A 27,032-nucleotide genomic window follows, 5' to 3' on the forward strand; every position below is an offset into this window, starting at 1 on the left:
CTTTCCTTCCACCCCCCCACCACCCCAACCACCTCCTCTCCTGCTATGACAAAGATAGACAGTTTCCACGCTTTCTCCATCACAGGGTCTGAATGAGTCTATCTGCTGTCATTCATGGTGATCGTTTTCACTGGAGTCGCTTAAAAAAGCAGCGTGCCACTTGCAGTCTAGACCCTAACCATGACCACCCCCCCCCTTCTCTGTCCAGCAGCAAGTAAAATTTCTTGTCTGGCTGGTTAGATACTGACAAGCTCAAACTATATATTTGGAAAAGCCTCACACGGCTTTTCTTTGCTGGCTGTTTAAAAGTCATACTGCGTTTTTTTTTTTAAACTAAGCAGGCTCCCAGTAAATGCAATGTAGACTGCCTATTTTTCMAGTAACTGTTTTTTAATGAATTCACATCTGTCAAAGAAGAAATTTGGTATGTTTTATATTATAATAGTGTGCATTTTTAGGGTGTAAAACTGAAAACACGCCATTAAATCTTATTTCCTAAAATGGAAATTTGGCTATTTCCTAAAACAAGGGATTTAATTAATGTAGTGTAACTTGTTAGCCCTTCTATAATGAAGAAAAGAAACGTTGCACCACAGCACAAGCTCCTGTCGTTTTTGTTCACAGACCGACTGTTTGCTGTAGCTGCTAAATATCTGTGGTTAGAGAGTTTTAAAAGAATTCCAAGTATTTCCTCTCAACTCCTGAATGTTCCTATGGAAGAAGAGCCTTACCAAGTGTTTAAGACAAAGAGAGTCTGTTCAGGCACACTTAACAAGTAAATTAGTTTGTTTGAGAATAACATGAAACTTTATAAAGTTTGTAGTGAAGTAGTTTATGTTGTGCAGACAAATAAAAAAAGTCATGTTTTATGGCTGAGAGCACTGATATTAGAGATCTGAGCTGCATTATTCATTCACTGGTCAACTTCGTCTGTTCCTCTGAATCAGAAGAAAAGGAGTCGATCCAGGTGTCGAAAACACAAATAAAGAAAGGAAAAGCTCACGTTTTGTGTGCAGGACCCAAAGGTGGTTGTCATTTTCATGGTACTTGTGGTAACCGTCATTCCCCACCCCCACAGAAGTATTTTTCACCCTAGGTAAGAGGTAGGGCTTTCATTAACACGCTRTGTCACGCACACACAGTGACGCCACATTTTCACCCACAAATAATTCCATCTGGTTTCTCCCCCCAACAACAGACCCCCTGACGACTTGTGCTTATCCTCCACAGGCTCCCAGTTTAACCGGCAGCAGCAGCAGCACAGCCATGCTACCTCCTGCCGGCACTTCCAGTTAGGTCCTCAGGCCCCGCTGCCCATGGACTTCCCAATGCCCCACCCAGGGCAGCCCCAGTCAGGCATTAACCCCCACCTGGTCCCCCCGGGCCACCAGCATGGCCCGCCACTCCACGCGCCCCTCAACCCCCTGGCCGCTTCCCAGTTCCAGGACCTCCCCGCCCCTCCCTTCCTACCTCAGGCATTACACCAGCAATACCTCCTCCAGCAGCAGATCCTCGAGGCCCAGCACCGACACATCCTGCCGCCCTCCAGGTACCCCCCCTCGCCCACACGCACCAATCAGACCCCGCAGAGTTCGCTCCCCAAACCTTCTCTTCTTATTCCAGGATGTTTTCAAAATGCTTGGTTGTTTGTGTTAGTAGACGCACCCCAGAGAGAGTTCCTCACCAGCCCCACAGACTGAGACCCGGCTATGAGTTTGGGCCCCCGCTTCACGTGGCCCCTCAGCCTGTGGTGCAGCAGCCTCGCTACCTGGCTGAAGGCACAGACTGGTGAGCGGCGCCTCGTATGTTCTTAAAATTTGAATAAAAAAATATACAGATGAGACAAATTTCGGTGCGTCATGTAAAATCCGGCTGATTTATTGGTTTTTTTTTTTTTTGTGCAGGGATCTGAGTGTAGATGCTGGACTCCCCCCTCACCAGTACCACATCCACCCGCTGCCGCAGCACTATCAGCATTACTTGACCTCCCCGAGGATGCACCACTTCCCCAGAAACAATGCCTCAACACAAGTGGTGAGCCTCATCGTACCGTCAGTCTCAGTAAATTCTCGTACACCCCCCCTTTTTTTGCTGGGCTCATTCTATAAACCCTCAAAGCAGAGGTGTCAAGTAACTCAGTGCAAAAACTTTGTTACTTCGCTTAAGTAGAAATTTTGGTTATTTAWACTTTAGTGGAGCAATTATTTTTCAGACTACTTTTTACTTCTACTCCTTACCTTTTAATTCAATTATCTGTACTTTCTACTCCTTTATAGAAATGCAAAAATTATTTCATTTCTATGTAACTTTGACTTGTTTTTATTCCATCTTTTCATTGTTCAGAAAAAAATAAGTAAATAGAACTCTATCCAGATACATGGAGCACATGGATAGAGTGAGTTTGATTGTGGTTGGATGAGRAGTGTAAATGTAAACCATTCTGACATCCTGTTGGATTGAACTCACTCCATCAGGGACAGTCACCTGTATGACACAAATCACATCACATTCCAGCAGGACTTACTGCAGCAGATGTAGCCTAGAATGAAGATGATGGTGGCTGAAACAACTAGTCTAATCTGTTGATTCCAAATTTTTCAACATTACCATTTTAATACTCATTATTGACTTTAGAAATAAAATTGTGTTTGTGTATGTGTGTATGTGTGGGTGGGGGTGTATGCTATAGAACCCTTTTTAAAGTGTTCATTACTTTTACTTTTATACTCTGTCGTTTTAAAACCAGTGCTTTTATACGTTTACTTGAGTAAAAATCTTGAGTTGATACGTCTACTTCCAAAAAAAAGGTATTTTTAAACCCTAGTATCTATATTTCTACTTAAGATGAATGTGAATACTTTTGACACCTCTGCCTCAAGCAGGGGCAGCCTGTGTTCTTATCGTTCTGTCTGATTTCTGCAGCCTTTTTTCTCCGTCCTTTCCCAGGTCGTCCATGAGATCAGAAACTACCCGTATCCCCAGCTGCACTTGCTGGCTCTGCAGAGCCTCAACCCTTCCCGCCACGCCTCTGCTGTCAGAGAGAGCTACGAGGTCTGTGCAGCTTCTTCCTCGCTCTCCYCTGCAGACACACCAGTCCTCTTTAATCTATCGTTGTTTTATCTGTGACCAATGGTCTGGACAGGCTCAAAGTGTGGAACTGATTCTCTTATTTCCAGTTCCTCTGGGTTCCAGATGCTTTTCGTTTCCTGTCATTTGTCAAAGACGCTTGATTGTGTGTTGTTTTGCTTTGAGGRAAAAAAAAATCACAAAAGGAGGCATTTTATTTCAAATGATTATATTTTTCTTTAAAGGAGCTCCTGCAGCTGGAGGACAGACTGGGCAGCGTGAACCGAGGAGCGGTCCAAGCCATCATCGAGAGATTCACTTTCCCCCACAAGTACAAAAAGGTAGGACCGGGTAGAAAATCTTTCTGACGAAGCACCGGGGCGAGAAATAAGTTAAAGTGAAATGTGAAGGAAGGAGATAAAGMAAGGCAGCGCTGCCGGGCCAGAGGGATGAAAGAGTGAAGACGAGGRTGGAAAGGTCACGACTCCTGCAGCAGTTCAAAGGTCAATGTGATTTCTGTTGCAAACTAATGAGACGAAGCTGCAGCCTCTCACAGTTCGCGGTGAGGGATGACTCATCCTGCTGTCTGCAGATATGAACGTGGAGGGAATTTAAAGAAACGTCTGCACTGAGTTTGACCTAAATACTGTGGGAAGAGTATCAGAACATTTGCTGCATTTTTTTTTCTCTAGGAGGAATGATTAGGTGAGGTTTWTCTTTAAATCCAGCCTCAGCTGACTCAGAAACCCCGGTGGCATCAGCACTGCATCCTTGAAAAATGAAAGTCTGTTTGCTGTTWTCTGCAGAGAATACCGCAAGACCTGAAGATGTGTCTGGATGATGAGGAGCTGGACACAGATGAAAAGTGCACCATTTGTCTGTCGATGCTGGAAGATGGAGAAGATGTCAGGTGCTGCTTTTTTCTTTTTTCTTTTTTTGGCTATCCAAACAACAGTTTTATTCCTGGGAGTTCATTATTCAAACTCACAAGCTTAACCTCTTCAGCCTCAAGGGGTTTTCCTGAGGTTTGTGCTCAAAATATAATTRAGTGTGTCTCAGCGTTTACAAACGCTACTTAAATAATCTTATCATCAAAARCTAAAACTTAGGAGATTTCATCAKAAGTGTAAATTAGGAACAAAATTTGATGCACAGTTAGACATAAATGCTCCGTTTGAAGTACAAACGGGCATTTTTATCCSCAGTCAAAGTTTCCCTGTGCGAATTAAATGAGTTGTGGAGCGAAATCTGATCCCAAGAGGTCACTTGAGATGCATTCTGGTGTCAAATTTGAGCCTCATCCTGACAGCTGAATCGATCCTATAAAAGGTTTAAATACCAGGTACAACAGGACCAAAAATCAGCTGCTTCTCTAAGATTAAATGTCTGTTGACTTGGTGGAATTAAGTCAAAGTAAAACACTTCATTCAGCTGTTTTGAAACGGTTTTAGCTTCGCAAACTTATAAGATGTTTGATTTTATTTGTATTATTAGTGTTTTTATTTTCCAACTTTTATAAAGACACAGACAAGCAGCTAAAACTAGAGTTAGTTTTGATGAGATTATTCAGAAAATGAAATAATTTTCACATTATTGTTGTTGATCCTTAGCTTATTTTAGCTCGGTTCAGTACATTAGGTGGTGTGGCAGGGCCTGAGAAATGTGTGTATATGTGAGTAGAATCAATCAGAGAAACAAACTGGATGAGCTAAACAAGCTGTTTGGGTGGCTTAACAAATTGGCTGCGGATCCTAAAAACTTAACAGGTGGTGGAAATGTTTTTGGACGGGAAGGACATCAGCTGCATTCTGTCAGAGCAAATACAACATGAGCTCAGGATTTGCTGCATAAAATGTAATATATAAATCCCCAAACAGAAAAAAAAACACCAACCAAAGATTTTTTTTGCTCAAATAATTATAAAAAAATATTTTTGGGTTTTTAAAGGGAGTTATTTTTTAGACTTTAAATTAATTTTGTTGTGTACTTGGAGTCTAGGAGTGCAYAAAAGTTTAATTTAGTCTGGACTTTTCAACATTTTCATTGTCTTCATCCTCCTCTTGAACTGGGTCACACTCTGGCTCCAACATGTAAGGCTGGATGGACAAGTCTTTATGTATTTATGATTAACGTCATGTTGAACAATAAATTCTGTCTAAGGAACACCAGTTAGTGCACATCGCTTATAGGTTTTGTTTGTTTGCTATCCTCTCCAATGCTAACGACAGCTTATCCACGCTAGTCGCTAGACTCACCAACGCTAACGACAGCTTATCCGTGTTAGTCGCTATCCTCTCCAATGCTAACAACGGCTTATCAATGCTAGTTGCTGGACTCGCCAATGCCAATGCCAACTTATCCAAGCTAGTTGCTAGCCTCTTCACTGTTAATGCCAACTTATCCATGCTAGTTGCTAGCCTCTCCAATGCTTACGCCAGCTTATTTATGCTAGTTGCTAGAATCTCCCATGCTAACGACAGCTTATCCATGCTAGTTGCTAGCCTCTTCAATGTTAATGCCAGCTTATCCATGCTAGTCGCTAGCCTCTCCAATGCTTACGCCAGCTTATCCATGCTAGTTGCTAAACTCTTCATTGCTAATGCCAGCTTATCCATGCTAGTTGCTAGCCTTTTCAATGCTAACAACAGCTTATCCATGCTAGTCGCTAGCCTCTCCAATGCTTACGCCAGCTTATCCATGCTAGTTGCTAGCCTTTTCAGTGCTAACGACAGCTTATTCATGCTAGTCGCTAGCCTCTCTGATGTTAATGCAAATGATTAGTCTTCTTCTCATTTGCTAGTGCCAGCCATGGGATAAATCTTGTGCCAGCAGGAATTGAATTCAAATTGCTCAGATTGAATCTGAATGTGCATAATTTGAAATTGAAAGCATTGGTTTGAAAATGAATTTTACTAAATTGAAACTGAATTTAATGTTTTAAAACTGAATTTAAAGTTTTGTATCGGAATTAATTTGCTTTGAAACTGTATTTTGGTCTATTAAAAATTCAGTTTGACTACTTTCACTTTCAGTTCCATAATTCAGATCTTTGTGTCTCACATCCTGGTCCTTGAGAAAGCCAGCCAGAGAAATCAAACACAGATCTACAGATTTACGTTTCACTTTGGTGAAGTTTCCCTTCTGTAATGTAAGAGTTGATGCAATCCACTGTATAAGTGACAAATACAGACAGTTATTTTATTGCAGTGATTAATTTTACCTAAAATATTACATTTACATCCCGTCATGGATCAGTCAGCAGCAGCATCTGATCAATATGTGATCCATGATGTGATGTAAATGTAACATTTTCTACATATATCCTTCAACTCAAGGCTCTCTTTCTCTGTCTCTCCCTCCCTCCCTCCCTCTTCAGGAGATTACCCTGCATGCACCTCTTTCACCAGGCGTGTGTGGATCAGTGGCTGGCCACCAGCAGGAAGTGTCCCATCTGCAGAGTGGACATTGAGACCCAGCTGACCCCGGAGAGCTGATAGTTCCCGTGGACTCCTGCGGCTTCAGATCCGCTCTCGTTAATTCTCCATCGCCTCCTTCCGGGAGGCAGGGGGGTGGGGGGGAGCTCTGCCAAAACACGCCCCTCTTCCTCCCGCATCACTCGAAGAGCCTGCCTTCTGAGACAGCTGCGACAGAGGGATCAACAAAGCACACTGGCGTACAACACAAAGGATGATGAGAGGGTGTGGGGGGATTGATGCACAGATACAGGAAGGTCAGCTGAGTGGACTTGACTGGATGTGAACGGTAGGAGATGTATGGACAGATGTGCTGAGGCTTCACACGGTCCCCTCGGATCGTGTACACCTGCGTACATTTCTCCATACAGCCAGAAAGCGAGAGAGGGCGGACGCTCTGACTACCACCCTCTCTTGCTCACTTTGGGTGTATTAGGGCTGTTTTTATTTCTGCCAAACCCTCTGCCTCCCCCCACCCCAACCCGATCCCCCTTAAGGCCTGTGAAAAATCCTTTAAGCTGCACTCTGCCCAAGCCCTCACTCAGCACATCTGTACAGAACATTATCAAACGATTAGCATGAGGTTGTGTGGTGTGAACTCTTGTAGCTGAACGCTTGTGGTGTCATGGTACTGAATAAGTATTTACAGAGTAACAGTGTTGTGTAGCAAAGCAAAAGCCTTTTGAGAAATATGTTTGCTAAAAAAAATTTAACCTAAGAGGGGGTGAACACAGCTCTAGAGTATTGTTAAACCATAAGCATMAAGACTAAAAAGTAATAAAAAACAACAACAAAAAAAAGGCCAAAACTTTCTCTTWCATGYCTAACATGGTTTTACAGTTCGTAGATGACATCAGAGTTGATGCTAAACCCGCTAAACTGCAGGCATGGCTTCCAGTGATGTGTGTAGTGTCGTAGTTTGGGGGGCTCCTGCGACGTAGAGCGGGGGCCCCCCACCCCCCCAGATGTGCATGCTGTACGGCAGGCTTGGGCTGTGTCGTTGATGTTGTGGAGCAGTTTAGAAGCAGGGGCCGTGTCTGTGCATGTGATCTGTGATTATTATGACCCCGCTCATTCGTAGAGGAGGAYGAGAATGCGCCTAAAAAAGCCCACGCACCCTTCCTCTACCACCCCCACCCTCCCGAGTAGATTAAAGCTGCCCTCAGACGCCGATCCGACACCAGCGTGTGAGTTTGTGTCTAACGGCATCTTGTTTGTGTGGCCTCGATCGTGGCATGATCACGAGAGGCCGGCATGGGTTTGAGGGTCTCGCCATGCATTCGAGTGACWTTTTTTTTATTATAACCAGAACCTTATTGCCTATCAAACAAGCACACGTCATTTTTTTTTAAATCGAATCGCCTCTGTTGTGTATCGGCTCCTTTTTCATTTAATCTTAAGTTTGCTCCTGCTGTTTGATTTTAAAAATAATAATAATAATAATAATAGACTGTGTCTGGTGTTACAGGGAAAATACAAACTAGTTTGCCTGTGAAACGTGCTAGAATGTATACGATTGCCCCCCCACGCCCCCCTCTCTTTTGTTTCCCCTCATGGTGCTTGTGTATGGTACTACTAGAACTGTGATAYGTTCAGTGATAGAAGCTGTTTTTTCTATTATCATGCATGAACCATGTTGGCGTATTTCACTTGAAGGAGGGTGAAAGGGAGAAAAAGCCATCCATTTGAAAAATACCAAACAACTGTTCTTAGCWTTTTTATTTCGATCGTCTCTTTTCTGCCATTTCGTTTCTTTTTTCTTTTTTCTTTTTAGTATTACCTGTGTGTTTATTCTTTTTGCTCACCTGCCAATYCGGACGCGGTACCAATACGCCTTGTCCGTTTTAACCATAGTGAAGAAGATGCTGCAATGCTGCAAAAACATATTTATTGTTGTTCTGATGTAGCTTGTGTTTTGTAAATGCACTATAATATGGAGTTGCCTGATATTTTGGTTTGGTGGTGTGGATACTTCTTGTCCTAGATTTTGTGTTTTTTATTCAGTTCAAAGTATTTTCATGCTTCCCTGTGTATGTTTTTGGAGGGTAACTTGACTGTTTGTGTTGCAAATTTATTTTATTATTATCATTATTTTTTTTGTATTAAACCTCCGTCCAAAAAAGAAACTACATAAAGATGGAAATGGAGGTTTGCTAGTTCACATAGAATGCTGTGATTAAAGATGCCTTAAGTATTTAACAATCATTATTTATTACTAACTGTAGCTAGCTAGCTATTGTGGTGGAATATTTAATGTCTATCTCATAACTTTGCAATTTAATCAATATATTTATTTAAAATAACACAAAATACTAAAAAAATACCTCATTATGCATTTGGTTGGTGGGGATGCTTGTGCATGCCGTCTGTGTTTTCTTTTACAAAGGAGAAAAATCTGTTGAAACTGACTGCGGGGTGTTTCCCAACATGTTTCCTAGCCAGCATGGTGCTGTTGATCTAGATTACATTCCATTCATCCCGTCTCTTAATTTGAGTTTTGAATGTTTTATTTCTTAAAGCGATAGTTTGGGTGTTTTTGAAGTGGGGTTCTGTGGAAAGGTTATGCTCAGTAAATATCCTACCTGCTGTAGATGGCTTTTTGAACACCTCAGTTTGAAGGATTTGGTAAATACTGAGTGGAATGATGAGCTGATGACTAGTCTCTGTGGGGTCTTGACCAAAGTGGATTATTGCCATCGTGGGCACCTGATTTTGAATAAAATTAGAGTAAAACGAAGGATTAGGTTTAGTCCTTGGAGTTGTGTTTAGTTGGTATAATGGGAATTGCAATGCTCTTTCATGGAGTAAGCAGGGCTCAAATCCTATAAATTTACATTTTTGGGCCATATTTAATCCAACTTTAGCCTAGAACTTTGTTCAACACAAAATGCATCTTCTTGAAGGAGCTCCTAATAGATTTCAAAATAAAATCTGCATTAAAGGATTTAAATACCCCCTTTTAAAACCTGTCTTGTCTAAATARTGTGATCTGTTTCATAGACAGAAAATGAGGCAGCACACAAGAAAATTATATTAGAATCAATAAAAACTACATGGTTTTGTTTTGCCCAAATTCACACCAAAACTATAAAAAATGGCAATTTAACAGTAAATTATGACTACCATCAATTCCAGYGTCAGAAATTTTATTGCAGCTATATAAGGAAGCCTGCATCACTTCCTGCTGGAATGTCTTAACTTTTCTGTTAGAAAAACAGTGAAATGTGCAGCTGATAATCATGTAAACGTTTCCTAAAGTAGCCTTTGCAAGCAATCCCTTTTGGTCTTGGTTCCAGTCAAACTATGTCAGCTTGTTAATCTAGTCAGAATTACGCTTTGTTCCTCCAGGTTGTGGCTATTCAAATAGAAACCTGTTACAGGTAAGATACTAACTGTTCATAACCTTTCCAAACTTAAAAAAAAAAAAATCTGACCTCTTCCTTTAAATGTCACTCCTGCTTTTATCTGAAGCAGATGTCAGGGTACATTTCTGTTTGTCTTAGTTTGCTTTTCCCGTACAGTGTTGCTTTGCTTGTCACAATAACTCATGTTTTATATAATTCATTCTTGGTTTTTTTTATTATGTTCTCAATATTCATTATATCCAGATGTCATCTTAGTGCTTACTGCTTTAGGAACCACATGGAAATTTGTAGTATTCGTTCCTACATGTTGCTGGCTGTGTGGGATTTATGGGACTTATCTAACATGCTGACTTGAGCCATTGATCTTTCGAGCAAACTTCTGGTGTTACTGTGGTTTTACAATATAGATGTTTCACACCTTGATATGATAAGCTAACTACGTTTTTTGGTGTGCATTTCCTAATAATACGCTACTAATTCTGCAAATGACTCTAACTTGTACTGAATTGGAACGAGGCTGACTGGTCTTACTATTATTTCATTTCGTTCTCTCACTGGCCTTACCCCACGCTCCCCCCTGTTTTTCCACAGTGTAACTCCAGACTGAACTGGACCGTAGCCATAGTATTAACTCAAGCTGATGAACCGGAATGAACAGTAGAAACTCAAAGCACAAGCTTTTTAATGCATGTCCTTCTCAGGTTTTCCTATGTGTATGTGGGAGTAGCTCTGTAGATGTGTTTAATATGATGCTGTACCTTCTTGAATATTACAGATGTTTCTTTGCTGCTGATAAAAAAAAAATGTTGATTTTTAACCTGCCAGTGAAAAAGGGAAGTGGCCATCTTTGTACAACACACTGCTGTTTTGCTGTAACCGCGCAATGTTTTATGATCTTGACTATTTTATAGAAATGTAGAAGTATGTATCAATAATATGAAAGCAATAGCTAAATCATAATGAAGAATAACATGATCAGTGAATATTGTGGAAAAATCTTTAGATTCACTCTGGGTGGATTTTGTACTGTATTTATTACTAATGATGATGCAAAAAGTTGCATAGCTTAACCCAAACTGTTCTGTCTCTTTTTTATTTATTGTCTTGTATATGATCTTTTTGTATGTGTTTTTCAAATAAACTGCCTAAAATGCTGAGAACTAATCTAAAATGTGGTGTTTTTTTTTTAGTGTTTTCTTCTTTAAAACAATCTGCTAAAGCAGCAGTCAATACGCTACAAGACTGCAAAATTTTTCAACAACCTCTCATTTCTTTACATTCAGGGTTTCTGGTGAGTTTTAAAGCATTATTGTTCAAATTAAACCAACTTTATATTTTGATAATTTATTGTACTATTTTTAATCAAATTTTTTCTTTCAGTTCAATAAGGAACGTTTTATCTGTAAATCATAAGTCGATGTATAAATCAATACAGCATTCACTGAATGAAATCTGCATGTTGCTTAATGTGCGTACCAAAGTTTTACATAAGGATCTTTTGTAACATTAGCTCTCGGTGTATGTGTTGGGGTTGATTTTCAGCTACTACCACATCTTATTTTAGCTCATTATTTATGAAGCTAACAGAATTGTGGCCATTTTTGTGTTTACTAAAGTCACTCTAGTGGTGGTAGCCATCTTGGATCGTGTTGTAGAGTCATATCAAGTTAWTAAGTTTTCATCAAACTTCATCCAGTCAATCATGAGGTATTTTGCTAACAGATATGAGGTTGACTCCAACAATTAATGGAGTTGTACATCCACTGATTACCTTTGGAGTGTTGTAATAAAATCTGCCCAGATTTTTTGTAAAATATTTGCTAAAATTACAAAAAATGAATTACATTGTTGCCCACCTTTTGCCTTTATCAGGGGTGCCCAAACTTTTTCCCCAAAAGGGGCCAAAATGAAAATCTATCCAACGGCTGAGGGTCAAATGCAATATGAAATACAAATACTTCTTAAATAAAGCCCTTTTATTTTTAAAGATTAAGCTAGCAGCCAACCAGTGTTTCACATTTTTGGATAACTGCACTACAGGCCCTTATACACTCACCGGCCACTTTATTAGGTACACCTGTCCAACTGCTCTAACACTTAATTTCTAATCAGCCAATCGCATGGCGGCAACTCAGTGCATTTAGGCATGTAGACATGGTCAAGACAATCTCCTGCAGTTCAAACCGAGCATCAGTATGGGGAAGAAAGGTGATTTGAGTGCCTTTGAAYGTGGCATGGTTGTTGGTGCCAGAAGGGCTGGTCTGAGTATTTCAGAAACTGCTGATCTACTGGGATTTTCACGCACAACCATCTCTAGGGTTTACAGAGAATGGTCCGAAAAAGAAAAAACATCCAGTGAGCGGCAGTCCTGTGGGCGGAAATGCCTTGTTGATGCCAGAGGTCAGAGGAGAATGGGCAGACTGGTTCGAGCTGATAGAAAGGCAACAGTGACTCAAATAACCACCCGTTACAACCAAGGTAGGCAGAAGAGCATCTCTGAACGCACATGTCGAACTTTGAGGCAGATGGGCTTCAGCAGCAGAAGACCACACCGGGTGCCACTCCTTTCAGCTAAGAACAGGAAACTGAGGCTACAATTTGCACAAGCTCATCGAAATTGGACAAGAGAAGATTGGAAAAACGTTGCCTGGTCTGATGAGTCTCGATTTCTGCTGCGACATTCGGATGGTAGGGTCAGAATTTGGCGTCAACAACATGAAAGCATGGATCCATCCTGCCTTGTATCAACGGTTCAGGCTGSTGGTGGTGGTGTCATGGTGTGGGGAATCTTTTCTTGGCACTCTTTGGGCCCCTTGGTACCAATTGAGCATCGTTGCAACGCCACAGCCTACCTGAGTATTGTTGCTGAACATGTCCATCCCTTTATGACCACAATGTACCCAACATCTGATTGCTACTTTCAACAGGATAATGCGCCATGTCATAAAGCTGGAATCATCTCAGACTGGTTTCTTGAACATGACAATGAGTTCACTGTACTCAAATGGCCTCCACAGTCACCAGATCTCAATCCAATAGAGCATCTTTGGGATGTGGTGGAACGGGAGATTCACATCATGGATGTGCAGCCGACAAATCTGCGGCAACTGTGTGATGCCATCATGTCAATATGGACCAAAATCTCTGAGGAATGCTTCCAGCACCTTGTTGAATCTATGCCACGAAGAATTGAGGCAGTTCTGAAGGCAAAAGGGGGTCCAACCCGTTACTAGCGTGGTGTACCTAATAAAGTGGCTGGTGAGTGTATAGTCATTGGGCCAATGAGTTAAATAAATTTAGGTGGACTACATAGGATGGCAGGTTATAACCCAGTAACCATTGCACAAATCAAATGGCTTGGTGGGCCAGTTTTGGCCCACAGGCCCCACTTTGGGTACTGGCCTATATTCTGCATAATGACATTCTGGTTTAACAACATAAAAAGAAGTTAAAAATATAAAACATAAGACTTTAAGCTATGATCAAATGGCATTGCATCTTTGTACTGTCAAAATATTACGTATGGTGATGCTTTGTACCAAATATTTTCCTCAATAAATATGTAAAAGCAGCACAGTTAGTTGTTTATACTAAAATGAACTTAAACAAGAAAATCTACATTAATGAAAGTTTTTTGTGATGGTATTTATTGGTAGAGGAGCATGGTTTTATAAAAYGGGTAATATGGCCTTTTCTCATGTTTGAACCCTTGGCACAAATCATGACAAAATACTGGATTTATCCTTTAAAAGAGTTACATTGAGCTGTGGTAAATCCAGCTTATTTCATATAAAAACAGAGAAATACAATGGTCATCTTTGCTTCATTTATCCTCCTAATATCTGGGATAAAGTACTCTGTGGATCTGCCCATCAGCCCTCCGATGATCCAGCCACTTCCCACAATGGAAGATGGTYGTGACCGAGTTGGCCGTGTTGGTCAGCTCCACGCACTCCAGGAACCACCCGTTGTTGACGCTGCTGCCATCGTGCTCCACTTTGACCCTCAGCAGCTCCCCGAGGTCCAGCATCTCCAGGACGAAGCGGTCCGTCTGGCCCCGCTCGAACAGGTTGCGGAACTTCTGCCTCAGCTGACGCCTGCCCGAGTCGCCGTTGACGCCGTAGATGGTGATGAACACGTTGGCGTCGGTGCCGGCGCCTTTGACGTCCCCCGTGATGATGATGATCTCGTACTTGACGGGGACCAGTTTGCGCACTTTGCTGGCGAAGCTCTCGACAGATTTGTAGCACTCGAAGGTCAGGAACTGGTCCTTTTTGGCTGCCAGGGGGATTTGGGCATCACAGTGAAAGAAATACCTAAAACGGGAAGCGATAAACTCGTTAACGTGACATTTCTTTTGATGAGATGATGTAAAGCTTCCACTCACTTATTTCCCAGCTCCATCTCCATCACCACCACCTCCATAACGTGCCAGAAGATTTCCTTCTTCACCTTCTTTCCGTCTTTTGTTACATGACCAAGGCAAATGCCGGCAATTTCCCCCAAGTGTTTGGATGAGAACTCGAACGAGTCAGTGGCACCGCTGTGAAAGTTAGCAGGCAATGAATACGAGCAACATTTTTTTATGAATCTGAGATTTACTCTCTTGAGAACAGAAAGCTACAAGAGGAAGAAAGACCACATAGAAGAGGAGATTATATAAGGTGAACCAGCTCCCTTTGAAGACGTACCACAAAAACTTCTTTTTCTTATTCTCCAGAACAAACTCTTTGGACCGAGCTTTCCTTCCCTCCAACACAATCCAGGCGTTTTCTGTGGTGGAGGCATCGTCCGTGTTCGCAGTCATAGTGGTGATTTCGTATTCTGTGGCAAAGCAGAGACAGACGAAGCTGCGCTGTGATCACTTCACATCTGACAGGTCGTTCATCTTTGTTGATTACAGAGCACCAGCTTGGCGAGCACCCATGTATACTAACTGGTTTTATCACTGAGGTCGACGGAGTCGTTGTTGGCACAAGCCAGCTCCCGTATAATCTGCCTGTCGTCTTCGTTTTTGGCCAGCCAGCGGTCGCAGGGGAATCTGAATGTCTGGTCCATGGCCTCGTCTTTCACGTCGATGTACTCCAAGTGCCAGCCAGGAGCTGGGCCTGTTTACAACACAAGAAACCTCCTGCTCCTATTCTGTCTTCTGAAAATAGTATTTTTTTTTTATTTGAGGTCTATCGTGCTATTTCTCCCTCACCTTTGTTGTCGTGCCACACTCTGACCTTGGACAGCTCTCCCAGACTGAGCATGTCAGGAAATCGGAACACATCCTTCATTTTTCGCTCAAACTTGTTCCTGTTGGTGCTCTCCTTCAGAGCCAGCGTCCCGGTGTCTCCGTACTCACCGAAGAGGATCAAAAACACGTTGGCATCGGTGCCACCACCTGGACGATCACATGGATTAGTCCAACAGAGTCTGAGACAAATACAGTCTGAAATATTCATTCTTTAAATTGTTTTTGTCCATGAAATTTGAAATCTCTTAATTTAAATCTGACATCAACGCTCAACTAAACGTCACAAAGCCCACGTGCAGCACCTCCAACATCGCTGGTCTGGACCTGGATGATGTATGTTGTTTTCTCCACCATCTCCTCATCGTCCACCACCGCCGGCAGCTCACACACCTTCGTCCTCTTGGGCCCTTTGGTCTTGGAGAGCCAGTTTTCGTAAGTGAACAGGTACTCTTCCTCAGTGGTCAGGTTCCGCATGAGGATCTAAAGGTGGGGATGGATTATTCTAAAGATCCAATTTACTTTGTCACACTGCCTGATTTGAATATAACTGTGTTTTCATACTTAATACTTTACTGGTTGAAAGTTAAAATAAAACTTCCTCAGAAAAATACTTTAGTCATCTTTGTGTTACCCTGTCAAGAAACCAGTCAGGTCGACAGCCGCTGCCATCGATCCGAACTCTGATCTTCTTCAAAGGGGCGATGTCGTCAATCTCTAAAGTGAAAGTGTCTTCTTGGTCTCTCTCAAACCTAAATGTAAAAAATAAAACAAACAAGAAATACTTTGCTTGATACCTGGTTCAGTCCCACATCTTGTATCTCTACACTGATTACGTAGCGACAGTGGTAAACTAAAGAAGAGAGAAAGACAGATCTTTATTGTCATCGTACAGAGCACAATAAAATTACAGTTCAGAACACCCATTCAGAAGAAGACGGAACATAACAAACATGGGAGAACAGGTCCCCGGAAAGCGTTTGCTGCCTTGCTTCGTCCAAATTAGACATTTTATTGATTTAATATGAGCAAAACCCAAGTTATTTATGCATGCAGGCTATTAGCATGTAGTCTGAAGGGACCGCAGAATCAGAATCAGATTTATTATTGCCATTGTCAACGAACAGGATTCACAGAGTAGGACTTTGCTTCGGCATAAAAGCATAAATAATTCAGAAGTCGGTATAAACAAAAACCCCACAAAAATACAAATGTCACACAAATAGCTTGTTTTCTGAACATCTGACAGCCTTGTGACTGAAGCTTCCACTTGGATATTGTCTAATTCAGCTGAGTTCTTTGTTTACATTCAGTGTGTACCCGCATTTCAGAACTGCAAACCAATATTTCTGAAAAACTTCCCAAGCAAGCTCTTTCAAACTGCAGCATTTGAGTTCAGGACAACCACCTTAATTTTTATTAYCTTTAATAATGGGACAGAGTTGGACTAATTGTTTTCATTTTTCCTTTATTAGGATATTATTTAGATAATTATTGTTTCATGACGTCATTACTGGACTGACCTATCTCCATTTTTCGGCAGCAGCATTTCCTCTGTGCTCCCGTTGGCGCCGTACACGGTCAGAAAAATGTTGGTGTCCGTCCCTGCATACTGAGTGTCTCCTGTGACGACTGTGATTGAATAAATAACCTAAAAAAATATACAATGGACAACATTTATAAAAGTCTAACTTCATGCAGCACAGTGATGGAGCTGTGGCTGAAGTCACTTACTATACGGATAATGTTGATTGTGCTGGAGTCTAGCACGTTCAGCAGTCTGACAGTCAAACCATCTCCCCTGTCTTTAGCCAGCCAGCACTTACATGGAAAGATGTACTTGATACCTTTGGTTGGCACAGCAACCGACAGCTCATCCACCAACCAGCAGCTTTCTGGTGTGACACCGTTATGACCAAGCTGAGCAGAAAGCAAAAGAGAGAGAGAGAGAGAGAGAGAGAGAGAGAGACAAAAAGAGGAGACAGAGACAGAGGGGGAGGGAAAACTGGGAATTGAGACATCATTTGGTTTTGATCTGCTCGCCAAACACAGCAGCTACACTGAATTATTTCTGAGCTACAATGACGCTTATTTAAAATGTTAAACGACAGAGTTTCACAGATTCAGTCACAGACACGGTTCCAAATTCTCACTTCCACCCTCTTGATCTCTCCCACGTCAGTCCCATAGCACACAAAGTGCTCCATGCTGCCAGCGCTGAAGGATGTCTTTCCTTCTGGCAGGTCCAGCCACATACGGTCCGTCTCCACTTCACCGGGGCCCATGATGATGACATACACCCTGGCTGTGGTGCTGGCATCCCGGTCCATCCCCGTGGACAGCGTGAAATGATACGGGATGACTGCATGAAGGAGAGGATTACATTTATTAATGACCACCACTGATAGATGGAGCGGGAAATGTTTATTTAAATGATACCTAATTAGGCTGTTTTGTATGTATTTATATTAAAGCAATCAAACACAAATATATATATTATCCACCGTTTAAGTGTTTAAATGTCTGTGTTTATCAGTTTTATTGGTGTTTTAAGATCAGATCAATTAAAACTGATAAGGTTTGATAAGGAACCTTTGAAACCAGTTTAACTTAAGTTTTTCCTGTGTATTTTCTTCTTGAATCACTTTTTTATTAGACTTCGGCATCAAAACTACTTGGTTATTTTTAGGAGAAMAATCTTCCTCATTAATAACTTTGTGGTTTGGATAACAATGGGGGTGATAAAAGATTTATGGCCTATGCTCTGAAAACTCTGCAACATTAAAAGCATACATTTCATTTTTAAACCTGCTGTCCTTGGATCAAAATGACCCTTAAAGCGAGACCCCAGGGGTCATTTGTACCCAAGGACAGGAAAAGATCAACAAACAAACATGTCCTTATTTGTGAATTGATCCCTCAGTGCAGGCTTTCAGATTGAAGATGCAACTTTTTTTTAAAGGAGATATGTTTAGTTTTTTACGATGGAGTATTAGGGCCACACAACAAGATTTAAAAAAAAATTTAATTACAAAAATAAAGTCATAATTTTACGACATTAAAGTCATATGAAAATAAAGTCATAATATTATGAGAATAAAGTCGTAACATTACGAGATTAAAGTCATAATTTTATGAGAATAAAGTCATAATATTACGAGATTAAAGTCATAATATTATGAGAATAAAGTCATAATATTCTAAAATTAAAATTAGTCATAATACCATACACTTTACATGAAAAAGCATGCAGTTACCACTGCATTTAAATGAGGAATGTTGAGCAGCTTGTCAAGTTGTTCTTTAGTATTGCTTAAAATAAATATTTAATCTTTTAGCACATTAGCATCAAATTATCAGTAGCAGGAATTGGAAACTGTGCAAATGACTATATAATTAACTGAAGCCGTATTGTAATTAATGGATGCATTGGCAGATGTAATCAGCACATAGCTAATTTGGATGAAAGCATATTAATCTAAAAGTGACCCAAGTCATCGCGGACTACTTTATAAACACAGAGACATATGGCTGTACACAGGAGCTGTGAGGAAAATGAGGAATGGAAAATGAACATGTCATGTAAGATTATGACTTTTTTCTAGTAATATTACAACTTTATTCTTGTAATCTTACGACTTTATTCTCATAATATTATGGGTTTATTCTTGTAATATTACGACTTTATTCTCATAATATTATGACTTTAATCTCGTAATTTTACGACTTTATTCTCATAATATTATGACTTTAATCTCGTAATATTACAACTTTATTCTCATAATATTATGACTTCAATCTCGTAATATTACGACTTTATTCTCATAATGTTATGAATTTAATCTCGTAATAATAATAACTTAAAAAAATTGTTGTGTGGCCCTAATACTCCATCGTATGCTTTTAAATCCTTTTTCATATTTAAATCACTCACTTAGTGTCTCTATAAAGTGGAACTGCAATGCTTTGATCTAAATTCCTCCTTATTGTGACTCCACAAGACCCTCTTTCACCCTTTTCTGAGTTGTAGCTCAGACCAACCCCCTTTGAGGCTGTCTCTTTAAATCCAAACAAGAAATGCAGTTAATGTCTAAAAAATAGTATTTCGCATGATATGTCCACCTTGAAGTTTACAGTGACTTTTGCTTACTTGGACCTTCTTCGGCAACCACCACCTTTTTCTTCTTTTTCTTCTTGTTGGCATTTCGGTCCAGTCCTTGTTTGCTTTGGGCCACCTTTTTAAAATATGGATCAGTGTTCCTTTCTCCTTCATACCCCTGAACGAGACACATTATATTCACATTTCCACATGGAGGTTTTGTCTCATTTATATCGCTGCACAAAGCGAAAAGCGATGCTGTGACCGACCTTGACGAAGAACGTCCTGTCTATCTGCTTGTCCTCTTTCTTTTTCGACAGCCAGCGTTCACACAGGAACATGTAAACTTCCTCTGTGTCCACATCCTGCACCTCCACCTGGTCGAGGTACCAATCCGCACTAATCATGGAGTTGTCGTGGCGAATACGGACCTTAAACACCTGTCCCAGGTCCACAGCTTCGATCGTAAACTTGTCCACCTAAAAAAACATGAGAGTTGCACAGGTTTTAACACCTTCRAACACCTGAAACATCCATCACAGCTCTCTCCACGTACCGCTCCTCTCTCAAACTTGTTCTTGCTGTTCTCGGATTTGGCGAGTTTGCGCTCTCCCGTGTCTCCCAGGTCTCCGTAGATGGTGAGAAAAACGTTGGCATCAGTTCCCGCTCCGTACATGTCACCTGTCCGCACCGACACGGTGTACGTGTGAGCTGGTTAAAGAGAGAGAGCAAATTTGATTGAAATTATCACAAAATGTTCACAAGATGCACCTCTACAACTTAAATTCAAGATGGCCACCACAGCCAACTGGCCTAAGAAAGCACAAAAATGGCCACGAATCGGTGGGTTTTACAGAAAAGATTCGCACTGAAATCGGAGAAAAACTTACTCTCCAAAGCATCCTCCACCTCAACCTCGGTGGTCTTCAGCGTCCCGTCCCTGAGGAGTTTCTCAGTGATGATGTCAGAGGGGACCAGCTCTCTCACTGTCTCACCATCGTCCTCTGACTTGGCCAGCCAGCGCTCACATGGGAAGATGGTGGTCTCTGAACCCTGCCAGACAAATAAGCAGAGTTGTAAAGTAACTAAGTACAAATACTTTCTTACTGTACTCAAGTAGAATTTTTGGGTATCTGTACTTTACTTGAGTAATTATTTTTCAGTCTACTTTTTACTTCTACTTCTTACATTTTCACACAATTATCTGTACTTTCTAGTCCTTACATTTTAAAAAAAGGCAAGAAGTAGAAAGTTACTTTTGTTTCATTTTTGCTTGTTTTTATTCCAGCGTGTTATTGTAAAAAATAAATATTATCCATGTAAATTGTGCCTCCTAGATAGAGTGAATTTAATTATGAAACTCTGATACCGTATTAGTTTGTACACAAACAAATCATGTCACACTCCTGCAGGACATAACCATTAAAATAAAAGGACTGTACTTAAGAAGTATTTGTATTTCATGAATTATATAATTGCATTTGGCTGCAGCCCTCAGATAGATTTTCATTTTGGGGAAAATATTTGGGCAGCCTTGATACAAACTGAAACAGCTGGACTAGTGCATCTTAAATTTAACATAAATTATTTTAATACAATATAGTCATTTCTGCATTTTTTGGGGAGGTCACCGTCTAATAAATGTCCTTATGGAAAATCTAACTTCTCATTTTAAATCAATATTTTTACTTTTAATACTCAAGTACAAAAAATACCGGACACTTTAAGACTTTTACTCAAGTAATATTCCTAAAGGAGTCTTTAACTTTTACTTAAGTAAATTTTTGGTAAGATACTTGTACTTTTACTCAAGTATCACTTTGTGGTACTTTATACAACACTGCAAATAAGCCCAGCTGGGTCTTTTTCTCAGGTGTTTCACTTATTGAGACAAAATCCCAAGTATTTAGTACTTTTCCTTTCCGGAGCTGTCGCCTGATCTCTACTCGGTCAAGGTGCCATCCAGGGTTGGTGCCCTTGTTGTCGTGTCCAATCCTGATCTTCTCTATGACATCACCGATGTCCTCCAGCTGTAAGGAGACGGATGATGGTTTGCGGAGCAGCAGCAGAGGTTTAAAGAATGCTCTGCAGTCCACGCTCTGACCTCTACGATGAACATGTCCTCTGCTCCTCGCTCAAAGTAGAGCCGCCGCTCTCGCTCGTTGACACACAGGTGCTTCTGCTGCGTGCCCAGACCGTTTTGCCCGTACAGGACTATGAACACGTCGGCGTCTGTTCCCGCCGCGAACACGTCACTGGTGAAAATCTTTATCTCGTAAGGCACAACTGAGAAAAAAACAAACAAAAAAAAACAAAACAAAAAAGATATCTTACACGAGTTGAAAAATATAGTTTTCTAAATGATTATCACATCCTGTAGGAATTTTAAAGTTCTGCTATTTTTCTTCTTCTAAAGTACCTAACATGCTGMAAAACAATTTTTTGAAGCAGTGTTCAAAACAGTTAATATCTTACCTGCTGTGGATAACTTTTTGAACAACATTATTTTGCAGAAATAGAGTTTAAAGGGGCAATATGAAATGTTTCTCAGGCGTATATTTAAATTCTATACCATAATAAAGTAACCATGTCACCTTCAGTTGTTATTAAAATGCTGTTTTTATGTTTAAATAGAAAATAAACTTGACTTCACATCATATCTGTTTCTAAATGCCTTGAAATTAGAGAACCTCCTTCTGCTTCTGTCACACCCATTTCAGCACGGGCCGGGTGTGTGTGTGCTCTGTGATGAGGAAGCTTGGCTCGGAGATACAGCCCAGAGGAGGAGCTGATCCCAAAAGGCGGTTCTAGGCCCAACCGGTCGTTTTTGCTCCCCTGTCTGGCTGGCTCAAGACACTACAAGATTTCTCAAACATGCAAGAATGAGTCAAAGCAAGAGCCTGGGCATGTTTTTGATGAGAGGATAACATTATAACATGATATAAAACTCAAAAAAGTTGATTTTACATGATGTTGCCCCTTTAATTGTCACCCGCTGCCAAAAAGGGAAGAAGGCATTAATGGGTTTTGCTCTTATCTAGGTGTCTTTGTGTCTTAGCAAAATATCTCATGAGCTACAGGTCATAATGCCTGTATGTATTCCTTAATTAAATATCTCCAGATGAATGCCACAACTTATCACAGCTCCATCTTCTACATACCATCATTCTTCAAGGAGCCTTTGGAACATTTCACTGCAAATCTGCTCACATTTTTTGTCAAAGTAAATTGGTGTTTTTACAAGAAWAACCCCCTTTGACTCTCATCATCGGTGTGGCTGTTCACTTACATGGAGTGTAGAGTTCAGTCTGTAACTCAGCAGGATAGAGATCCCTCACAATCGCTCCATCATCCTCTCCTTTATCCAACCAGCGGCCACAGGGGAAACGTATTTTCTGTCCCTGAGAGGGGGCGTCAATCTCGACCCAATCCAAAAACCAACCAGCTGAACCTCCTGATTACAAATATCTATATTTATATGATACACCTTTACAATGTGTTGATTTCCTTTTTGTTCTGATCATTATCTGTTCTCACCTGAGTTGTCGTGTCCAATTCGAAGTTTCTCCAGGTCACCCAGGTCCACAGCCTCCACAGTGAACTCGTTGATCATCCCCTGTTCGAACTTGTTCTTATAGTTTTTACAAGCCTTTAGGTTGATGATCCCTGGAGGGACCAAATGACTTGTTTCAACTGCAGTTTAAAATTAGGACACGATCGTGACTGAATGACTGTTTTCACCTGTATCATCGTTTTCTCCAAAGAGAATGGCAAAAACGTTGGCGTCAGTCCCAGCATACTTTTTCTCTCCAGTTTTTATTTTAACAGTGTATGTCGTCGACATGGCTGAAGTTAAAACATTTAACCATTTTAACACAATCACATGAATTTTAATCTTGCCCTTTGCCTCATAGGCTTGAGCCAGATTTCTTACATTTCTGCTCCAGTCCCAGAGTGGCTCCTCCTGTGCCCTCCTCATCCTCATCCTTCCTCATAAAGGCTTCGTCAACAGGAACCAGCTCTCGTGCGATCTGACCGTCATCCTCCTCCACAGCGAGCCAGCGGTTACAGGGAAAGTAATACCTATAGACCCCGCCCCCCCACCAAAAAAAAGAAGAAGATCAGAACAGGTGAGATGTTATTTCTGAGCAACATCCTGTTTCACCTACGTTACATCCTCCTGCGTGTCCACTATCTCAACACGGTCCAGGTACCAGGTGGAGTACGGCTGAGAGTTATCATGGCGAATTCGTAGCTTCTTCAAAGGGCCTAAGTCTATAGCTGTCACAATAAAAACATCCTCCTGCAAAAACAACAAATTAAAGAGTTTGAGCATTGTATTTTTAGATCAGARTCTTTTATTGTCATTCACACACGACATCAAGATGCAATGCAGAACGAAATTTGCAGTTTAGAACATCCATCTGGAGAAACACACACACATGACAAACATGGGGGAACGGATGTCCAGGGTCTTTCGCAACTTAGTGCGCTACCTTTRCAGTTTAGAATACACACACATAGGAAGGGTGAGTTAAAAAAAGAGCTTTGATCCTGTGTTTTTATACAGAAAACACACAAMCATACGCTCAAAAAACTACTCTGCGAAAGTGCAGCCAGCTAAGGAGGGGAGGGAGGTGGGGTGTCAAAGACATATGGTAGAGGAAGGGATGCAGCGGAGTCGGTGACATCCAGGGCAGACTTCGTGCCAGAACTGATCAGAGACCTACAGAGTCCAACCAGTTGTTAACAGTCAAAGCACAGGTCACAAGAGTTCAGTTCTCTGTCTCCACCCAACGTGGCCTTCAGACTGATCCAGACGCAGATGGAGCGGGTTGGGGTGGGAGGGGAGGGATCAAGGCCTCCTTCTCACGTGTCATTCCAGAGAGGTTTTATCAGCCTGCGACCAAGGTCACAGCTGTGGGAATCCAATGATAAAACATAATTCTTTTAGGGCAAGCAGCCTTTCTTCCACTGCTTTAAGTCTGAACTGCGTCTCTGTGTTGCGAAAAATGACAATATTCCAGATTCGTTTACCTTCTCGCCTCTTCTGTATGAACTTCACCCAGATGTTGCCTTACTCCTCAYGGCACGCTGCTGGGCTGTGATTCTACCCAGAACCACATCCAGTYTGCGACTTAAATCTTCCATCGTTTGAGTTTGTGCGTTCGCAGTACGGGAAATCCTATCCAAGGTCCCCTGACAGCTTTTCACAGGCCCGGACTGCTGTCAGGATCGTTTTCATTTTCTGGTAAACCAGAACTCCTCCACAGCYGATCAGCAGGAATCCGATCACCGAATTTGTTCTTCATCCAAGAAATGCTTGGATGAAGCACAAAAGATGAAAACAGAGTGAGGATCTTTTGATGTTTTTCTCTGTTATTGTGTTTCATTTTGAATAGCACTAAATAATTTTATTCTTTTTTAATAAAAGACACCCTCATACACAGTATATGTGCTTTATTACAACAATTCTTTTGTGATAAATATGAATGCATTTTTGGAAAGATGGCAATGACACATTTTTGCAAAAAAAAAAAAAAATTCATGCTTCTGAGATGAGATATTTGCATGTTAAGTAACAGGAAGTGATGTCAAAGGGGAATGTCTGCATGTGAACAGAGCAGTTCTACATTGGCTGACAACCCAGACTGCAGAGAAAATTTTCATGTTTCTTTAGATCATTTTTGAGTCAYTTTCAGAGAGAAAMAAAGAAGACAATAAAATTGTTTCAGTAAAAAAGAAGACTAGGGATTTTTCTTTCTCAAAGAGCTCCCGTTTGACGTCATTTCCTGTTTCTTTTTGACTGAGCCAAGTCCAGAAGAAAATATGCATGTATTTAGGAAAAAAAAGGGTAAAATTAAGTGTGTTATGCCAAGTTTCCTTAATATAAAGATGTTTTCTTTGACTTTTTTATTATTTGAAGGATATGCATGTCACAGGCACTTTAAAGGGGACATATCATGCAAAATCCAAATTTAGCTGTTAAATGCATTTTCTTGAGTTTCTAGGAGAGCAGAAAAGTTGAATTTAGTTTCTCCCGGTGCTGCGAAGAAATCTTTACATTCTGTTTTGGGTCATATTTTTCAAGCAATCTGCGCCACTTTAATAGTCGTAAAACCCTCTATCAAACTTGGACGGCTCTAGAAGCTGGAGTGGGGCGGGGTGTGAAGCGCCTCGTTTGGATTTAAAGAGACAGCCTCATAACGAGTTGATCTGAGACACACCCGAGAAAAGGGGTGAAAGAAGGGCTTGTGGAGTTGCAATAAGGAGGAATTCAGACCAAAACCTTGCAGTTCCACTTCAGATTGATACCATATATAAATTTAAACGTAAAAAAGAAGGATTTAAAAGCATGATATATCGCCTTTAAAACTGTTTCATTCTGTCATGGATGATTTTTACTATTCTTGTTAGAAGATCTAATTAAGAATTTACTTGTCCTAATTAATGGAACTTGAGACTGTTTCTTCTTGACTTTCTCTTAAAAAGCTTTCTAATTAAGCTTCACTGACTCACTGACATTTGAACTGAACACAGTCTAACCTGTTGATGTTTTATTTAAACAAATTCTTGCCTCAGAACAAGGCTGACAAAGGTTACCTGCCGATGCTTTTGATTCGTAGGTCAGAAATAAACCCATAACTGTGTGTTTTCCTGCGGAGCAGCTATAAGGCAGGAATGAATAATTCACAGGTGTGGATAAAGTAATGGGTAAAAAAGTAGGACAGGTTGTGTGACACAGAGAAGTTCTCGGAGCTCCTCTCAGTCACAGCTGGCTCGCCTGCAGGAGAGCTTGTAATCTTACCAGAATACACTCCCACCCACACCTCAGTGCCACGCTCAAGTTACCTGGAAGTGCTTGAATCTTTGACTAAGTGCTGGGTGATTTTCAGCCCCTCGGGTAAATTGTGTAAAGCGGTGCTCTTCTAATGAAAAGCAATGTTGCTAAACGTTAAAATATTTTTTGTGAGGCACACGCAAAAAAGAAAGAGCTCAAGAGAATTCCTCCATACTAACTTCAAGGCTTTGTTCGACCACCCCGTCTCACCTGCCCTCGCTCAAACTTGTTAATGTTGTCAGAATTCCACAGGAGGCGCTCTCCGGTGTCTCCGTTCTCCCCATAAATATTAATAAAGACATTGGCATCCGTCCCGGCTCCCAGCATGTTACCGGTGAAGACGCACACTTCATAGGTGTTGACTGTCAAACAAAGCAAAGGGATGAATTATTAACACGTCTGGAAACTGGAGCGTGTGTCGGCCAGGAGGCTGTGTTAAATCAAACCGTGCAAATCACACCGTCAACACAAGAATAAGGTGGATTAAAATGTTACAAAATATTTTTAAAAGAAGCAAATAAGAAAGTCTCTAAAGCTGCATGTAAATGTGTGCAACACTTGACAAAAATTAGAACTATGACGGAAGCCTTTTGGAGAAACACATTAATAAAAGCTTATTTACTAATGATAACCACTTTAAACAAAATAAAGAGCACTTTGTAAAAAAATATTATTTTTTAACCACTGGAGTGTAAAAGTTTGAGCTACTGTGTGTGTGTGTTCTAGCATTTGTTATCTTGTAAGGTCCATTTTGCCAAAATGTACTACAGGGCTCAAAGTTCGGACCCCATAAGTTCAAATACTATTTATGGGTTTGTGGGTTAGGTTTAGAACTAAGGTGTGGATTAAGGGTGGTCAAGATTCTGGTGAGAAGTCAAGGTTAGGGTATAAAAAAAGAAAACTTGATGTGTGTGTGTGTGTGTGTGTGTGTGTGTGTGTGTGTGTGTGT

General features: G+C 40.9%; 2 protein-coding genes across 4 annotated transcripts in view; one reads left to right on the forward strand and one right to left on the reverse strand.

The window, feature by feature from the left end:
• ark2cb (arkadia (RNF111) C-terminal like ring finger ubiquitin ligase 2Cb) overlaps positions 1–11,068 on the forward strand; it is a 13,759-nt gene extending 2,691 nt beyond the window's left edge. The window contains exons 2-8 of one of the 2 annotated variants that reach the window (XM_014002637.1): positions 1,231–1,549; positions 1,657–1,788; positions 1,905–2,034; positions 2,947–3,051; positions 3,312–3,407; positions 3,873–3,976; positions 6,443–11,068. In XM_014002637.1, coding sequence (XP_013858091.1) covers positions 1,231–1,549; positions 1,657–1,788; positions 1,905–2,034; positions 2,947–3,051; positions 3,312–3,407; positions 3,873–3,976; positions 6,443–6,560 — 1,004 coding nt within the window. In that variant the 3' untranslated portion in view covers positions 6,561–11,068. The remainder of the gene's footprint in view (positions 1–1,230; positions 1,550–1,656; positions 1,789–1,904; positions 2,035–2,946; positions 3,052–3,311; positions 3,408–3,872; positions 3,977–6,442) is intronic. The other variant, XM_014002638.1, reaches the window with a different exon arrangement.
• A 2,460-nt stretch (positions 11,069–13,528) lies between these two features.
• loxhd1b (lipoxygenase homology PLAT domains 1b) overlaps positions 13,529–27,032 on the reverse strand; it is a 28,078-nt gene continuing 14,574 nt past the window's right edge. For both annotated transcript variants that reach the window (XM_014002640.1, XM_014002639.1), the window contains exons 22-43: positions 26,294–26,445; positions 23,412–23,545; positions 23,177–23,325; positions 22,984–23,088; positions 22,780–22,908; positions 22,532–22,696; positions 21,347–21,528; positions 21,156–21,272; positions 20,133–20,295; positions 19,799–19,953; positions 19,512–19,721; positions 19,294–19,420; positions 17,297–17,505; positions 16,878–17,063; positions 16,667–16,794; positions 15,778–15,895; positions 15,449–15,626; positions 15,108–15,293; positions 14,842–15,012; positions 14,596–14,728; positions 14,292–14,447; positions 13,529–14,220 (exon numbers count right to left, since the gene is read on the reverse strand). In XM_014002640.1, the coding sequence (XP_013858094.1) occupies positions 13,740–14,220; positions 14,292–14,447; positions 14,596–14,728; positions 14,842–15,012; positions 15,108–15,293; positions 15,449–15,626; positions 15,778–15,895; positions 16,667–16,794; positions 16,878–17,063; positions 17,297–17,505; positions 19,294–19,420; positions 19,512–19,721; positions 19,799–19,953; positions 20,133–20,295; positions 21,156–21,272; positions 21,347–21,528; positions 22,532–22,696; positions 22,780–22,908; positions 22,984–23,088; positions 23,177–23,325; positions 23,412–23,545; positions 26,294–26,445 (3,734 nt within the window). In that variant the 3' untranslated portion in view covers positions 13,529–13,739. The remainder of the gene's footprint in view (positions 14,221–14,291; positions 14,448–14,595; positions 14,729–14,841; positions 15,013–15,107; positions 15,294–15,448; positions 15,627–15,777; positions 15,896–16,666; positions 16,795–16,877; positions 17,064–17,296; positions 17,506–19,293; positions 19,421–19,511; positions 19,722–19,798; positions 19,954–20,132; positions 20,296–21,155; positions 21,273–21,346; positions 21,529–22,531; positions 22,697–22,779; positions 22,909–22,983; positions 23,089–23,176; positions 23,326–23,411; positions 23,546–26,293; positions 26,446–27,032) is intronic.

This window comes from Austrofundulus limnaeus, unplaced genomic scaffold, assembly GCF_001266775.1.
Source record: "Austrofundulus limnaeus strain Quisiro unplaced genomic scaffold, Austrofundulus_limnaeus-1.0 Scaffold14, whole genome shotgun sequence".
NCBI classification, from domain to species: Eukaryota; Metazoa; Chordata; class Actinopteri; order Cyprinodontiformes; family Rivulidae; genus Austrofundulus; species Austrofundulus limnaeus.